The sequence below is a fragment of the Dama dama genome, chromosome 25 (assembly GCF_033118175.1).
Source record: "Dama dama isolate Ldn47 chromosome 25, ASM3311817v1, whole genome shotgun sequence".
Taxonomy (NCBI): domain Eukaryota; kingdom Metazoa; phylum Chordata; class Mammalia; order Artiodactyla; family Cervidae; genus Dama; species Dama dama.
Genome location: NC_083705.1, coordinates 21,072,693 through 21,090,745, shown reverse-complemented (window position 1 = coordinate 21,090,745; position 18,053 = coordinate 21,072,693). Strand labels below are relative to the sequence as shown.

The window sequence follows — 18,053 nt, the reverse complement described above, 5'->3', positions numbered from 1 at the left end:
TAAAAAGCAAACTTAAAATAGTACCTGGCACCTAGCAAGCCTCAAATATTAGCCAGAGTAAAAATCACATGTGGCACTAAAGCCAGATGGTGACTAACCATTTACTACTAGACAGTGAAGGTTTAAAATGTCACCCTCATCATATCTTTTCTTCAGAGGTTTCCTTGCTTCCTGATTGTTGTCTAAGGAAAACCACTTGCAGGCTGTTTGCCCATGTCCTCTGTCCCCCACCTTCTGGCGTGTCATGAGCAGGAGCAGCCGGAGGAGAGCTGCCCGGCAGAGCCCCGTCTTGATTTCCTCGTTGTCCGGCAGCATGCTCAGGTCTCTCTGCCGTGTCACTTATTTCAGTATGTGACTCAGTATGCTTTCATGACCTTGCCTGTCTTTTTGTGCCCTTTGCAGAGTCATTCAAGTTAGTCTATGTTTCTTGGATTGGATTATATCTAAATTATGCCGATTATACCTAACAGACTTGGTAGAAAATGATGCTGAAGGAGTATTAATGTACATCTATTGGACCTTTTTCTTTTTCCTTTCTAGCTCCCTTTTTCTTGTCTTCAAAATAAGCCTTATGTTACTGGAAGTGCATTGCACAGTAGAACATGAGAGTTGTTAGTTGCTCATTCGTGTCCGACTCTTTGCAACCCCATGGACTGTATGTAGCCCACCAGGCTCCTCTGTCCTTGGAATTCTCCAGGCAAGAATTCTGGCCTGGGTAGCCATTCCTTGGGGTCGAAACCAAGTCTCCTGCATTGCAGGAGGCGTTGTTACTGTCTGAGTCACCAGTAGAACATGCTTCACTCTCATCCTCTCTCCTGGCCACGATAAGCCCCTTTTCCCCCATCTTAGACCTGTAAGTTGACCTTCCTTCTGACTCTTAGCGTTTATCAAGGCCCACCTTTGTTTTAGTTCTTTGTGTTTATGCCTGATATCCCGCTGCTAGACTGCACGTTCCTTGAGGGCAGAATTCCTGTCTGATCTGACATTCTGCTCCTCATTGTTCCTAGCACAACACCTTGCATATAGGAGACATTCAGTAAATAATATTGATGGAAGGGATAATCATTGGTGGAAAGTGACAGATTCCTTTAGTTGCAAGGCTAGAGTGATGATGTGATCCTGTATGCTATAATGGGTGTCTAATTAAGACCATCTATCTGAAGTATTTTTGGTTTTGCTGTCTAGTGCATCTTATAATCGTGATTAGCCTCAAAGTCCATGTAATGGACCAAATCCCATTCAGTTGTAAAGAACCCATCTGCCAATGTAGGAGACATAAGGGACATGCGTTCAATCCCTGGGTTGGGAAGATCCCCTGGAGTAGGGCATGGCAACCCACTCCAGTGTTCTTGCCTGGAGAATCCCACGGACAGAGGAGCCTGGAGGGCTGCAGTCCATAGAGTTGTAGAGGGTCAGACACAACTGAAGTACACAGGTGTGCTATTGAAAGTTCCATATCAGCTGCTGACAAAATACGGTGACAAAATGAAGAAATTATCACAGTCCATATTCAAGGAAGTTCCCTTAACTTGCTTGTGAGTAGTCATGCAGACACATTGGTTGAAGTATTTTGTTGATTCTTTGAAGAGGAAAGTTGAGGCAACACATATGTTCAAGTGTGGAAAAGTTGGTAAAATCAGAATCAATGTGGTTTATGTCTAAACGACAGGATTACACTTGATATCACAGTTTTATGTTCAACACAACAATAGAACATGTGGGGAAAGTATAGACCCTCAATTTGAGAGGCAGTCATATGTTAGTAAGATATAAATGAAGGCCGTGGTTGGGGCGGTATGAGTTTCAGTAAATGCATGACCTAGTGTGATTTAAATGCCATAGGCAAGCTTCAAGGTAATGCTAACTACCTTCTCAGGGAGGAGATTAATTCCTAGCCGGAAGTATCTAGTTTTCCTTGGCAATGCTAAATGTAGTTGTGTTCCTTCTCCCAGACACATTGGGCATTTCTGATAAATGGCACATTGCCAATTCATCCTAGGCAGCCTGGTAGCTGGCAGAATACACGCTCAGCCAGTGTCCGCCTGCTGGGGCACCAGCCGGGAGCGCTGATGAAGTGTCAGATGTATACCTCGTATACATTAATCTGAAGAGGGGAAAACTCATTTCCCCATTTGCTTCCTCCATCTTTCTGTCCCTCCCCACACACATGGGTAGTTTATCAAAGAAGTCATAGTCGTCAAAAGCAGGGGATTTGTACTGATGCTGCTTTCGGGTAAGAAAGATGGAAATTTCAGGAAGCAAAGCAGGACCCGGGGTAATTTTGTCCGTAGGAAAATAAGGTTGTAAGCCTTGGTGATTAAAGTTTAGAAATGGTATATGTAACCATCATAAGAAATAATCACTTCTTTTGTTGTTTGGAGTGGTAGATGGATGGCAGAAACACAGTGAAGATTAGTTTCCAGTATTTTCAACAGTTTTCTGTTGGATTTGAATCATGTGGCTCATCTGTTTTGATTTTTGTGAGCATCCCTGTCATATTTTTTCTTATTGAGTGCTTCCTTGACCATTCTGTTTGAAAATCTTTCCCTCACTGCATGCCACACACCCCACTTTTCTCAATAGCTTTATCTCCTTCCAATACACCACATAATTTGCTTATTATATATCTCCTATTATTCTGATGAAAAATTCTTGAGGACAGCTACTTTTTTCTGTTTTACCTAGTGTTTCCCTGGGGCCTAGAGCAGTCCTTGGCACATAATAGGTGCTCAGTGAAGGCTTGTTGAATGTAAAAGTACTTTTTACCTTTTAAGTGCCCTAGAACAGACTCTTGTTTATTTTTTGTTTTTAATCTGTATTTTACCTTTTAGGTTTATATTGTTTAGCCTAATCAAGAAGATATTCCTCAAGCCAGAGAGTAGTTAGTTTTGGAAACTCTGTTCAGGAATTAAACTATAATTATTCAGTTGGGCAATGAGAATGAGGGGGGGAAAGCAGAGTGTTTGAGAGATCAACTCCAGTTTCTACCACTTATTGGCTGTATGAGCCTCAGTTTCTTCATCTGTGAGGTAGGGTTGGTGGATCTAGTTGCCTCATAAGTTTATAATGAGAAATAAATGAGCAAATTCTTGTGTGCTGCTTTGCACAGCATCTGTGACTCAAGAAGTGCTGATGCCAGCGTTCCTGGGGTTGGGAGAAAAAAAAATATTTCTTGGGGGTTGTCAGCTGGACTTAGCTGAAGTGGCATTCTCAGAAGGGAGGAAATCAGATCCTTTACTTTGAATAGGAGTTTCACCTTTTGGTCCTTAGCTTTTTGCATGCCTGTGGATGCTAGTGGTTAAGAACCCACCCGCCAGTGCAAGAGACAGAAGAGATGTGGGTTCAATCCCTGGGTTAGGGAGATCCCCTGGAAAAAGACACGGCAACCTGCTCCAGTATTCTTGCCTGGAGAATCCCATGAACAGAGGAGACTGGCAGGCAACAGCCATTGTGTTTCAAAGAGTTGGACATGACTGAAGCAAGTCAGCACAGGACGCTACAGACCAGCTTGTAGTTTCTTTCTTCCTCATTTTCACTCTAAATTCACCAACCCCACAAACTGAAAGTTTTTTTTCTTTTTTTGAAGAACAGTTAACTGTTTTGAGGGGTGGAAGTACTTTCAAATATTGTTTTTCAATTTTTAATATTAGGTTAAGTAGTATAATTTTATGTTTCTTCAGTGGCCCTCTTTTGACACTATATCCATTTCTTGTAATGGGAAAATTATGTTTCATGATGTATTATAAATATTAAAACCAAACTGTTTAAACTGTAATATATTCAGAAAGCCTTAATGAATATTCATCTTTTCCATTTGCAAAAGTGCATTATGAAGAGTCAGGGAAAATTCACTAAACGTATGCAAAAGTGCATTTTTCCTTTTAAATTCATGCAGAATGTACCGACATAATGTCAGCATTTATTTAGGGTACAGACTTTATTTGCAGTCATTTAATATTATATCAATACTTCATTGGCCTTATAACTCAAAAACAAAAACCTGAGCTGAAGTCCAATTAGTTAACTCTGAGAGAGTGTCTGTTAAATATTGATGTAGGAACTATTTGAATGCCCTTGGATAAATTGCTTAACAAAAGGTGTAGAATACAACGTGAATTAGCATTTCTCCTTAGCCATTATGACTCAATTTAAAGGCTGCATAATATTCCAGTGTATGGATTTCTCACAATTTATTATACTATTTCCCCCTTTAGGTTATTTCCAAGTTTTACCCATTGAAAATAATGGTAATAAGCAGGCTTTTAATAAGTCTTTGTTCACCTCTGGTTGTTTTGTCAGGGTAGATTCTTGGAGGGGATTAATGTGGCAGAGGATATGAACATGATATAGGTTTTCCATACTCTTGCTAAATTGTTCCTAGGAATACCGTACAACTTTGTGCTTCCGTATACTGAGAAATCGATATACGGCTTCCCAGGTGGCTCAGTGGTAAGGAATACACCTGCCAAGCAGGTGATGTGGGTTCGATCCCTGGGTCGGAAAGATCCCCTGGAAGAGGAAATGGCAACCCACTACAGTTTTTTGCCTGAAAAATCTCATGGACAAAGGAGCATGGTGCGCTACAGTCCATGGGGTTGCAAAGTCGGACACGACTGAGCATAGACATTATAGCAACTGACTGAGACATTACATCTCTTTATATTCTGGCCAGCAGTCAATATTTCCCAAAAAAAAAACCCACTCTGAACTTCCCAAAAAACCAAGTTTGCTGGTTTGTTAGGTGAAAAATAATTACTTTTTTAAATGTATTTTTTTCTTTTTAGTGAAGTTGATATAGTTTTTGTACATGATGAACTCTTACGCCAAAGTCCCCCAGATAAAGCAAATATGAAATTAGGGTTATCTATGTTTTCTCCTCCAACTTCTTCCTTCCATTCCCTAAATCAGCTCACCAGCCTAACTACTGGTAACCTGTATTGCTCTTGGGATGCAAGAACTGCTGAGTGTGATTACAACGTATGTAGCTGAAGGCATTATTCCACAGCTCAGAGTTTTTTTCATCTGGAAAATAGTAATCTCAATTGTGAAATAGTGCCTTCAGCTGTGGACATTGTAATCAAAGTCTCAGGAGTGCTTGTATTCCGGGAGTAATACATCTCCTAGTTATTGCCCTCTGAGCTAGGCTCTATTGAAAGTAAAGGGATGAATTTTTGTAACTTGGGGCTGAAATAGCAGTAGGGACCCCTGAGCAGGTTCTTATAGGTCAGGCCTAATCCATGAAGATAAATCTCATTGTGGGCTCACCTGGGCCTATCCACAGAGTAACTGGTTTATCAGGAGTCTATTAATCAAAGATCGGCTTAAAAATGAACTGTAAAATCCTTGCTGTAATCCAACTCTTGCTTCTGTGAAAAGATACTCTAAATGTGCATCCTTACTCTAAACATGCCTGGGTGCCATGAGAGTAATTAGCAGGAAACAGGTGAAGTGTATTGTGATTCAGTGAATGAATGAATGAAGAGCTACTAATTATTTGGTGGGGGAAGAGTTTTTTCTGAAATTGAATTACAGTCAGAAGTAGTCACTTAAAACTTTCAGCCCCAGTTTGCTCTTCTTTACATTTTGCAGAGGTTAAAAAAAACTTCATTCCTTTATGTATTACTTCCTGCGAAGGACAGAATGCCTGTTGGAGCGGCTTTCTGCGTGGGTGTGCCTGAACAGACTGGTCAAGTGTGGGCTTCTTATCAAAGCTGTTTGAGAGTCCGTGAGATGGATGGCACCAATAAATATTCTATGGGATTTACAGCGTGGAAATGCATGGTCTCAATATATTAATTGCTGACCATCATAGAGGGGAGCAAAGCAGATTGATAACAGCAATACCTTGTGTGTGTGAAAGAGGGAGAGAGAGAGATCACAGGCTTTACTTACTGCCCACTTTCCCAACTGCTATACCTGTTTCAGTACCTGACCAACCTGCCTGTTACGCATGATGGTTTGATCCAGAGAATGGAGAGTGCTGGCACCCCAGCTTTCTTATCCTTATGTATCTTTAGCACCGAGGGTAGTTCCTGGTATGTACTGTTTAGTACTTAGGTAGTTTTTTAAGAAATGTTGAGGAGGTCTTCTCTCTGTTTTTTTTTCTTTTTTGGATGCACCACATGGCTTGCAGGATCTTAGTTCCCTGACCAGAAATGAACCCAGGCTATGGCAGTGAAAGCCCAGAATCCTAACCATTGAGCCACCAGGAAGCTCCCATAAGGAGTTCTTAATTCAACTTTTGATAGTTTCTGATGCTGGGAAAGATTGAAGGCAGGAGGAGAAGGGGATGACAGAGGAGGAGATGGTTGGATGGCATCACCGACTCAATGGACATGAGTTTGGGTAGACTCCAGGAATTGGTGATGGACAGGGAGGCCTGGCATGCTGCAGTCCATGGGGTCACGAAGAGTTGGACATGACTGAGTGACTGGACTGAACTGAACTGATGCTCCTGTTCTGCTTCTTGAAGCCCAGGTTAGTTGAATGGTTGGGCTGTCAAGAATTTGATTGGGTTGTGTGTCTGGGGAGATGATGGTGAAGGTAAAGGTGGTGAAGTATTCATAGCTGCCATCTTAGAAGTGTCCCTTGGTACACTGGTGGACAGGTACCTCTCTGGTGGACCCCTTGCCTTGACTTTTCTGCTGTCCTTCTGCCCCTGTGGTAAAATTACAGCACTTACCTTTTTGCTATCTTAGTGTGTTGAATGAATTCTACCATTAGAAACCAAGAAACTCATAGTAATTAGACAGTGCTTTGGGGGAGGGACGGTATTGGGATGTAACATTTCCTTTCTTGGGAGAAGTGAAAAATTATTATTTTAATTCATGGACTACTTAGGAAGGTCCTGGTTATTGTGGCTTTGGAAAATCTAACATACTTCAGTATCTTTCCTTCTTTATTTTTCTGTAATACTTGGCTGGTTAGCTAAGAATTAGCAGTATTGGTAATTATACTTATTCCTAGATTATTAGCACCCACAGTATCAATCTGTGGTACTGGATTCTGAATCGGTGTATTCTTTATTATGCTCATTAATCAGTTAATTGATTATTAGTGGAGTCTTTAGTATACAGCTGGTATTAAAACCCATGTAGAAAGATGTCACACATGGTCTTGAGTTTTAAGCAGCTTCTAATATAGTTGAAATGAGGCTTCTGAGAAATTAGAGAACAAAGTAGAAGATGATTACCGGCTGGAGAGTTTGCAGTGTATTCCTAGACTTTTAGGAGTAATATGGGCTGCAGGTTCTGGAAGGTTTTGGTTGGGCAAGCTTCAAGGCATAGTGGAACTATGTACATAGTAGGATGGGGTGAGGAGTGGTAGATAGAGTGAACAATGTGACATGGACAGTGATTTTTAACATGGGCAGTTTCTTCTTAATGTGATGTTTCTAGCATGGGTAGGGAGGCAAAGGAACACATGAAAACCTGGAAACTCATGGATATCTGTGATAGAAGGATTTCTAATTTAATCTGAACTGTAAGAGATCACCAGGATTTGCACCATCTTTTAGTGAGAAAAATGTCTGCATGAATTAGCTGGGGAGCCTTCAAAGACCCCATCAAGTGATGCCTTTTTCCTTAGAAAGTTTCTTGGGTGGAAAAGCTGTTACCTTCAAGCACTTTAGTCATAAGGAAATAGTCTTTGTATTTGGTAGATTCATTGACTGGATGTTAATAATGGCTTAAGGGATTATGAGATTTTTTTCTTTGTGATTTGACATACTATTGGGGATTTCATTTTTAAGAGTAGAGCCACATGACAGGTCCAGCTTAGCTATTTGTGATATAATAAAGACATTATTTTATTGTTCAGGGCAGATCAACCTCCATTTAAAGAAAACACTTAAAGAACAGGTGTCAATAAAATTGTGCTGAAAAAAAAAAAACAAACAAACTAGGAACAAACCTGACCAAGGAACTGAAAGACTGACATACTGAGAACTATAAAACATTAATAAAGGAAATAAAACAGGATTCAATGAAATGGAAAGATATCCCATGCTCTTGGGTTGGAAGAATTAATGTTATTAAAATGGCAGTACTACCCAAAGGAATCCATAGATTTAATGTGATCCAAATCAAATTACCCATGACATTTTTCACAGAACTAGAACAAATAATCCAAAAATTTACATGGAGCCATAAGAGATCCATATTTGTGAGGGTGGGATTATCTGAGAGAATAGCATTGAAACATGTATATTACCATATGTGAAATAGATTGCCAGTCCAGGTTCAATGCATGAGACAGGGTGCTCAGGTCCGGTGCACTGGGATGACCTTGAGGGATGGATGGGATGGGGAGGGAGGTGAGGGGGGTTCAGGATGGGGAACACACGTACACCCATGACTGATTCATGTCAGTGTATGGCAAAAACCACTATCATATTGTAAAGTAATTAGCCTCTGTTTAAAAGAAATTAATTAAAAAAAAAGAGATCCATATTTGCCAAAGCAATCTGGGGGGTGGAGGGAAACAGGAGATAAAACTCTCCAAGATGTCAAACAATACTACAAAGCTACAGTTATCAAAACAGTGTGGTACTGGTACAAAATCAGGCATATGAATCAATGGAACAGAGTAGACAGCTCAGAAAGAAACCCACACACCTATGGTCAATTAGTAGTGTTAGTCGCTCAGTCGAGTGTGGCTCTTGCACAGTCCATGCACACATGGACTGTGGCCCGCCAGGCTCCTCTGTCCATGGTCAATTTATCTATGACAATGGAGGCAATAATATACACTGAGAAAAAGATGGTCTCTTCAACAAATGATGGTGGGGAAGTTGGACAATCACATTAAATCAATGCAGTTGGAACATACTTCACACCATGCAAAAAAATACACTCAAAATGGCTTAAAAATGTAAGCATAAGACATGACACCATAAAGGCCTAGAAGAGTGCATAGGCAAAACATTCTCTAACATAAATTGTACCAGTGTTTTCTTAGATCAGCCTCCCAAGGCAATAGAAATAAAAACAAAACTAAGCAAATGTTACCTAATCATGCTTACACTGCAACAAGATCAAACCCTAAAGGAAACCTAAAGGAAATCAGTCCTGAATATTCACTGGAAGGACTGATGCTGAAGATGAAGCTCCAACACTTTGGCTACCTGATATGAAGAGCTGACTCATTTGAAAAGACCCTGATGCTGGGGAGGATTGAGGACAAGAGGAGAAGAGGGGGACAGAGGATGAGATGGTTGGATGGCATCACTGACTATAAACTTGACTATTCATTGAACATGAATTTGAGCAAACTCTGGGGAACAGTAAAGGACAGGGAAGTCTGGCATGTTGCAGTCCGTGGGGTTGCAAAGAGTCGGACATGACTTTGTGACTGAACAACAACAGCAGAGATTGTCATACTAAGTGAAGTAAGTCAGACAGAGAAAGACAAATGCCATATGATGTCACCTGTATGTGTAATCTAAAATATGGCTCAAGTGAACCTATCTACAAAACAGAAATAGACTCATAAACACAGAGAACAGACTTATGGTTGCTAAGGAGGCTGGGAGAGGAATAAACTGGGAGTTCGGTGTTGCTAGATGCAAACTATTACATTTAGAATGGATAAACAACCAGGTCCTACTGCACCTTGCACAGGGAACTGTGTTCAATACCCCATGATAGATCATAATGGAAACAAATATAAAAAAGAATGTGTGTGTGTATATAACTGAGTCATTTTGCTGCACAGCAGAGATTGACACAACATGACAATCAGCTATACCTCGACAGAAGAAAGAATGGGTTCTGGGTAGCAGAGAACATTTGTACAAATCTCTGAAAAGACAAAAAAGCTCTAGCTTCAGTTTTGGTAATCCTGACCTCATAGTAGGACTGATTGTCATTCTAAGCCCTAGTGCTTCTGCAGTTTGGCTTCCTTAGATCCCTAACTTCTGTTTCTTCTTTCTTTTACCTGTGTTCTTTCCTCTTTAAGATATTAACAAAATATTTCTTTAATAGGAAATTTTTAGTATGTGTATAAAAATTTAGTGTGTATAGGAAATTTTTGGTATGTATAAATGCTTCTAGAACTCCTGTGAAACCTCTTCATGACATCTATTTGCTTTTCTTTCATTATAGATACCTCCTGCTTAACTTATATAGGTGCTCAGTTAAGTATGTTTCTTTCTTAGTTTAAGTGTAATTCATTTGCTTTTTATTTTCTTTTTTGTTCCTATACACAAGCAGTGATGTTTTAGTCTGTAAATAATATGAACCAATCATATCATTTTTTCTCCCTTTGTACATAGCTCTGATCAAAAAACCATTAAGAAACTTCTACACTTTCCCCATTTGCTGGAACATCCATCCCCTTGAGAGATTCACTTGATGGAGGGTCAGGGGATTTCTCATCTTCAAGTGCTTCTAAAGTTTGGCAAGATAACTAGGGCAGCCGTCAACTACCTATCACTCATTCCCCTAAGGTATTAGATTCCTCATCTCATGCCCTTCCTTACTCTATAAAGAAAACACCTCTCTATGCACCTCCCTTCTTTCTGCCAGGCCAATACCTGTCTGTACCTTACCATATGCACTTCCTCTTCCAGGGAGCCTTCCCTGATGTCTCTCCACATCCTCACATTAATTCTCCTTTGAATTGTGCATGTCCAAACCAAAGCATTTATCACATGAAACTGTAGGGGTCTCTCTGCTTGCCTTCTTCCACTTCCCTCCTCATCTCCAAATGGTCTGATTGCCTAGAGAGCCCAGGAAAATGATCTATAGCTGATAAAGATGTAAGCCTAAAATATTTCATTCGATGGGCTATTAAAAATGACACTAGGTAAAATATCATGTATTTATATTAGGTTTTGCCCAAAGGACCTCTCTACATTTTAATTGACCTTTGAGAGCCTTGCTTCTGAAAATAAATCCTGAAACTGGAGAATTTTATGGATGCAATAGACCTTGGGTCAACCCTTTCCCCTTGCCCAAAGAGACTGTGCACTTCGGTGGCCTTTATCTAAATTGTGATCAGTTTTTACATGCACTTGATTTAGAACTTAATTACTGTAGGCAGTTTCGAGTCATGTTTAAGAGCGTGGACTTCAGAAGCCAGGCTGCCTGGGCTGGCATCTGGACTGTACCATCTTGACCATGGAACGCAACTTTTCTGTGCCTCTGAAAAAAAGGAATATTAGTGATACCTATCTTAAGATGTGGTTGTTGCTAGAATCAAGTGAGATGGTACATGTTAAGGTCCTTGGAACATGCAGGAATAGAATAACAGTGTTAACTGTTGTTGCCATCTTGTCCAAGAGTAGAAAACTGATGTGTTTACTAAACCAGGAAATTTGAGTTTTATTGAATACATATCTGCAGTTTATGGTTGAAGGAATTGATGAAGCTGGACTCATAAAGATAAGTTTCTCTGATTGTTTTCAGATAACTGCAGGTCTACTATGTTTTATGCAGGATAATTTGAAAGGCACGAAGCTTGTTTAAAATGTAAAGTTGTAGGGAAAGGATAATGTGTTTTCAATGTGAAATATTCTTTTAGGAATGATGTCACTAAATAGTAAAAAAAAAGAAAGCATCCAGTAAAAGAAACTTTCCTTTCATTCTTCTCATTGGATTATACAAAAAATTCATGAGTCATCTTTTTATATCAGGTATACAGTTTGCATCCTTTTGGGTTGACATTTTGTGTCTCGTGTAGCAATGTGCCTGTATGTTTGGACCTTTAGGGTACTAACTGCTTTACAGAAAATATGACTAATGTTGCAATCATTTATTTGCCATTGCCAAATTTTGCTATTGTTTGTCCACATGTAACAAAGTCAGAGGATGCCTGCTGGGCCTCTAATACTTTTGCTGGCTCACACCATCAATAAAACATTTTGAGTATGCATCCCCTAATGTGTGACTATATTTTAAAATGAAGTACATGTAGGTAGAAGAGGTACTAAAAAATAATTTACCAGACCTGTGAGTCTTCACTGGGAAATCATTAGAACATTTACTGTAGGTTTCAGCAGGGGCCTGGAGGCAGCTCCCTTTCTCAGGTGTTAATCATGTAGCTGCCACATCATGGAGAGGTCCAGGGAGTCTTGGGGTAGGTGATGGGAGAGGTGGGATGTACTTTAGGAGTGCTTGAGGCAATGGCTATTTGGCATTCTGTAAGGAAGTATTTTGGGGCTTGCTTGGTGGCTCATATAATAAATAATCTGCCTGCAATGCAGGAGACCTGGGTTTGATCCTTGGGTTAGGAAAATCCCCTGGAGGAGGGAATGGCTACCCACTCCAGTATTTTTGCTTGGAGAATCCCATGCACAGAGGAGCCTGATGGGCTACAGTCCATGGGGTCGCAAAGAATTGGTCACCACTGAGCATCTAACACTTCCACTTTCAAGGAAGTATTTTAGCCACCAGCACTGGTGCATATCAGCTGAGTGTCAGCCTGATTGCCAACTTATGGACTAAAACCAACAAAAAAGAAGAGACATAGAAAACAGAAACTGGTATTCTAATTTTTTCCTAAACCCCATTTGATTATACTGTGTTCCCCCTGAGGTACCCATATTCCAGTTTGTAGATTCTTGGAATAAACTACAAGGTCTGCCCTCTAAGCCTGCCAGGATGGCGCTTTATTGATTAAAGAGTTTTGAGTATTCATTGAGGTTTCCTTTTCTTTTTTGGAAAGGTTTTTTACATTTCACTTATAAATGAAAGGAGTGGCAGTTCTTTGTGACACATGTCATTAACTGCTACTAAATTGACACAAATGTTGACAGTTATTGTGTGAACTGCTAATTATGTTAATTAGAATGTTACATACCAGTAATTGTATGTATTCAAATATTATACCATCACTTTTTGTGTTTTCTCCTCCAGATGTAAGACATTCATTTATTTGTTACTTGAAAAGCTGCAGAATTATAGCTAAGATAACAAATAATTGCTGGCAAATAAAATTAATTCTTTAGAAATATGCTTTAATTGGTTAGCTGTGTAAAAGACAGAAACAAATGTCAGCATGTGAATCATATAAATTAGAAACATTGCTTATGAAATCCTTACTTTGGGGGCTTTTCATTTAAATAAGCCTTTTTATTGCAATTAATATTATAGTTTTGTTTATGATCCTTAAAAATATATTCCCTTTCAGTACTTCTTGGAGTTCTAATTTAGCTTTCTTATACATGTTAGATGATTTGCAATTTAGATTTTAATTTGATTTTCATCCTTTAAAATGCCATTTTTTTTTTGGTGTTTCATTTTTATTTAAAGCATGATTCCCTCTGTATTCATGGAAGTTAGGCATAAACAAACTCCTAGAAATATCAAGCTTTTAAGTGAGCTGAGAGCATAAAACATTTTAATAGGAATTTCAGTAGGAGTAACCAAATAAGTTTTTGAGAGCCCAACCAGAGAATTATGGCTCATCACAAACAAACTTTATGGGACATGGTGTTCCTAATTTACCCTCTGTTATAGTTCTTTAAAAATAGCATTTCTGTTAATTAATTTTATTTTATTTTTTAATTTTTATTATTATTATTTTTTTTTCCAGTGGGTTTTGTCATACATTGATATGAATCAGCCATGGATTTACATGTATTCCCAATCCCGATCCCCCCTCCCACCTCCCTCTCCACCCGATTCCTCTGGGTCTTCCCAGTGCACCAGGCCGGAGCACTTGTCTCGTGCATCCCACCTAGGCTGGTGATCTGTTTCACCATAGATAGTATACATGCTGTTCTTTTGAAATATCCCACCCTCACATTCTCCCACAAAGTTCAAAAGTCTGTTCTGTATTTCTGTGTCTCTTTTTCTGTTCTGCATATAGGGTTATCGTTATCACCTTTCTAAATTCCATATACATGTGTCAGTATGCTGTAATGTTCTTTATCTTTCTGGCTTACTTCACTCTGTATAATGGGCTGCAGCTTCATCCATCTCATTAGGACTGGTTCAAATGAATTCTTTTTAATGGCTGAGTAATATTCCATGGTGTATATGTACCACAGCTTCCTTATCCATTCATCTGCTGATGGGCATCTAGGTTGCTTCCATGTCCTGGCTATTATAAACAGTGCTGCGATGAACATTGGGGTACACGTGTCTCTTTCAGATCTGGTTTCCTCAGTGTGTATGCCCAGAAGTGGGATTGCTGGGTCATATGGCAGTTCTATTTCCAGTTTTTTAAGGAATCTCCACACTGTTTTCCATAGCGGCTGTACTAGTTTGCATTCCCACCAACAGTGTAAGAGGGTTCCCTTTTCTCCACACCCTCTCCAGCATTTATTGTTTGTAGACTTTTGGATAGCAGCCATCCTGACTGGCGTGTAATGGTACCTCATTGTGGTTTTGATTTGCATTTCTCTAATAATGAGTGATGTTGAGCATCTTTTCATGTGTTTGTTAGCCATCTGTATGTCTTCTTTGGAGAAATGTCTGTTTAGTTCTTTGGCCCATTTTTTGATTGGGTCATTTATTTTTCTGGAGTTGAGCTTCAGGAGTTGCTTGTATATTTTTGAGATTAATCCTTTGTCTGTTTCTTCATTTGCTATTATTTTCTCCCAATCTGAGGGTTGTCTTTTCACCTTACTTATAGTTTCCTTTGTAGTGCAAAAGCTTTTAAGTTTCATTAGGTCCCATTTGTTTAGTTTTGCTTTTATTTCCAATATTCTGGGAGGTGGGTCATAGAGGATCTTGCTGTGATTTATGTCGGAGAGTGTTTTGCCTATGTTCTCCTCTAGGAGTTTTATAGTTTCTGGTCTTACATTTAGATCTTTAATCCATTTTGAGTTTATTTTTGTGTATGGTGTTAGAAAGTGTTCTAGTTTCATTCTTTTACAAGTGGTTGACCAGTTTTCCCAGCACCACTTGTTAAAGAGGTTGTCTTTTTTCCATTGTATATCCTTGCCTCCTTTGTCAAAGATAAGGTGTCCATAGGTTCGTGGATTTATCTCTGGGCTTTCTATTCTGTTCCATTGATCTATAGTTCTGTCTTTGTGCCAGTACCATACTGTCTTGATGACTGTGGCTTTGTAGTAGAGTCTGAAGTCAGGCAGGTTGATTCCTCCAGTTCCATTCTTCTTTCTCAAGATTACTTTGGCTATTCGAGGTTTTTTGTATTTCCATACAAATTGTGAAATTCTTTGGTCTAGTTCTGTGAAAAATACCGTTGGTAGCTTGATAGGGATTGCATTGAATCTATAGACTGCTTTGGGTAGAATAGCCATTTTGACAATATTAATTCTTCCAATCCATGAACACGGTATGTTTCTCCATCTGTTTGTGTCCTCTTTGATTTCTTTCATCAGTGTTTTATAGTTTTCTATGTATAGGTCCTTTGTTTCTTTAGGTAGATATACTCCTAAGTATTTTATTCTTTTTGTTGCAATGGTGAATGGTATTGTTTCCTTAATTTCTCTGTCTGTTTTTTCATTGTTAGTATATAGGAATGCAAGGGATTTCTGTGTGTTAATTTTATATCCTGCAACTTTACTATATTCATTGATTAGCTCTAGTAATTTTCTGGTAGAGTCTTTAGGGTTTTCTATGTAGAGGATCATGTCATCTGCGAACAGTGAGAGTTTTACTTCTTCTTTTCCTATCTGGATTCCTTTTACTTCTTTTTCTGCTCTGATTGCTGTGGCCAGAACTTCCAACACTATCTTATGTATGTAGAGTGCTAAATATATGCCTCTGCCTGATGATTTAGGGGCCATAACTACCTGAAGACAGAGTTTTGCTCTCTATAGTTTCTTGTGGAGTTTTGAGTTGCTTTTTTTCCCAGTTGAGAGTGAGTGCTGTCTTTTCATTTGAGTGTGTGTGTGTCTCTTTTTCCCCCAATTGTGACCCACATAAATCAGCCCAGGTCTTTCAGTGCCATGGCCTTAATTCTCTAGGACTTGCAATATACCTTTCTCAATTAAGTGGACTCACGGTCTGGCTCCAGTGTGATGTGCTCGGAAGGGCAGAGCGTTTTTTCTTAACCCCTCTTCCCACGATCATGGCCTAATTCTGCTGGCAGCTGCTGTGTGCTGCCCATTTTTCTGCCAAGAATTTTGTTCAGTATTTGTGGGGCTCCCATCATCCTTAGCACACGGGCCCTTTGTCTTGCTTTATTTGCAAACTGTTCTTCTAAACATAGCAGATGATGAAAAGGACTGGCACGTTTGGGTTTGGGAAACTTAGGAATGAATTATTTTAGTACTGACATTTCTTGGCTAAGGAGTTTTGAACCTTGTTGAGGTTGTAGAATGGGAATGGTTAATGCTGACATCATTGTCATTAGGTTAAAGAACATAACACATATCAGAGGCAAGTATTAGGCATTCTTTGTGTGTTTCTCTCTTTCTGGGCTCTCAATCCTGGAATTGACCAATTTCGCTATTCCCGTGCCAGTATCATACTTTATTAATTACTGTAACTTCATAAGATGTCTTATTAATAAGTGGACAAGAGAGTTCCCATATGTCATTGTTGTTCTTTGATTGTTGGCTATTTCAGGCTTGTTTATCTTTTCTGTAAAATCACTTGTGACATTCTGACAGCTGATTGAGATTTTAACCAGAATTATGTTAAATCTAGATATGAGTTTGGGAAATTGACATTTTTATGGGGTTTTACTATTCTAGACCATGGTATATTGCTCCATTTACTTAGGACTTCTTAACGTTTTTAAATAACTTTATTATTTTTTTCCTGAAACAATTTGTATATCCTTTTTAGATTTATTCTTAATAAAATAAACATGTGTACCTATTTGCTAATGTCTGGAAATTGAATTAGGTTTTGTATATTTTTAAATTCATCAGCCTAGTTAATTCTTACTGATTCTTTCTCTTCTTTAGCTTTGAGGGATGGGAATTTTTTGTAGAAAATATAGACAGTGATGATCTTCAAATAAATGCAGCTTTATTTCTTCCTTTTCCAATCTTTTTAACTTTACTTTTAAAAAAACCTTTCTTTATTTACCATGGCTTCTAGGATTATGTTGAATAGAAATTATGATACCATGCATTCATATTGTCCTTAAGCACAGAGAGAAAATTTTGAACATTTCATGTTAAATATAATGAATACTGTTTGGTTTTTTTTTGAAGGGGGAGCTCTACATCAGGTGGTGAAAAATTTCTTTTTGCATTTTTATAGAAAAATCCTTTTTCTATATTTGGTGTTGGTTTTTTGTTTTATTATTAATAAATTTTATTGAGTATAGTTGATTTACAACGTTGTGTTAGTTTCAGGTGTACGGCAAAGTATATCCGTTTTGTATTTATAGACATCCCCACTATTGTTTTTTAATTCTTTTCCCATGCAGGTCATTGCAGAGTAATGAGTAGAGTTGCCTGTGCTATGTGGTAGGTCCTTGTTCAGCTGCTCAGTCGTGTCCAACTCTTTGCGACCCCATAGACTGTAGCCCTCTAGGCTCCTCTGTCCATGGGATTTCCCAGGCGAGAACACTGGAGTGGGTTGCCATTTCCTTCTCTAGGGCAGTAGGTCCTTACTAGTTATCTATTTTATATGTAATTGTGTATATATGTCAATCCCAGTCTCCAAGTTTATCCCTCCCCCTCTTATCCCCTGGAAACCCTAAGTTTGTTTTCTATATATCCATGACTATACTTCTGTTTTGAAAGTTTGATCACACCCTTGTTTTAGTCACATGTAGGCAATGTCATATGGTATTTCTCTTTCTGTGTTTGACTTATTTAGAAGGACAGTCTCTAGGTGCATCCCATGTTGCTGCAAATGACATTATTTTTTTCTTTCTTAGGCTGAGTCAGGTTCCATTGTACACGTGTAGCACATCTTCCTTATCTAGTCCTCTGCGGAAGGACATTTAGGTTGCTTCCTTGACTTGGCTGTTGTAAACAGTGCAGTAGTGAACCCTGGGTGCGTGTATTTTTTGAATTATGGTTTTCTCTGGGTATATACCCAAGCGTAGATTGTTAGGTGATATGGTAGTTCTGTTTTTAGCTTTTTAAGGAGCTTCCACACTCTTCTCTGTAATGGCTATACCAAGTTACAGTCCCACTGACTGTCGGAGGGTTCCCTTTTCTCCACACCCTCTTC

At 39.0% G+C, this 18,053-nt stretch overlaps 1 protein-coding gene across 1 annotated transcript in view; it reads left to right on the top strand.

Annotated features, from left to right (window-relative positions):
• The window catches only part of LOC133046470 (microtubule-associated serine/threonine-protein kinase 4-like), a 225,849-nt gene that overhangs the window by 200,371 nt on the left and 7,425 nt on the right, over positions 1 to 18,053 (top strand). The window contains exon 4 of the mRNA XM_061129302.1: positions 4,382 to 4,449. Coding sequence (XP_060985285.1) covers positions 4,382 to 4,449 — 68 coding nt within the window. The remainder of the gene's footprint in view (positions 1 to 4,381; positions 4,450 to 18,053) is intronic.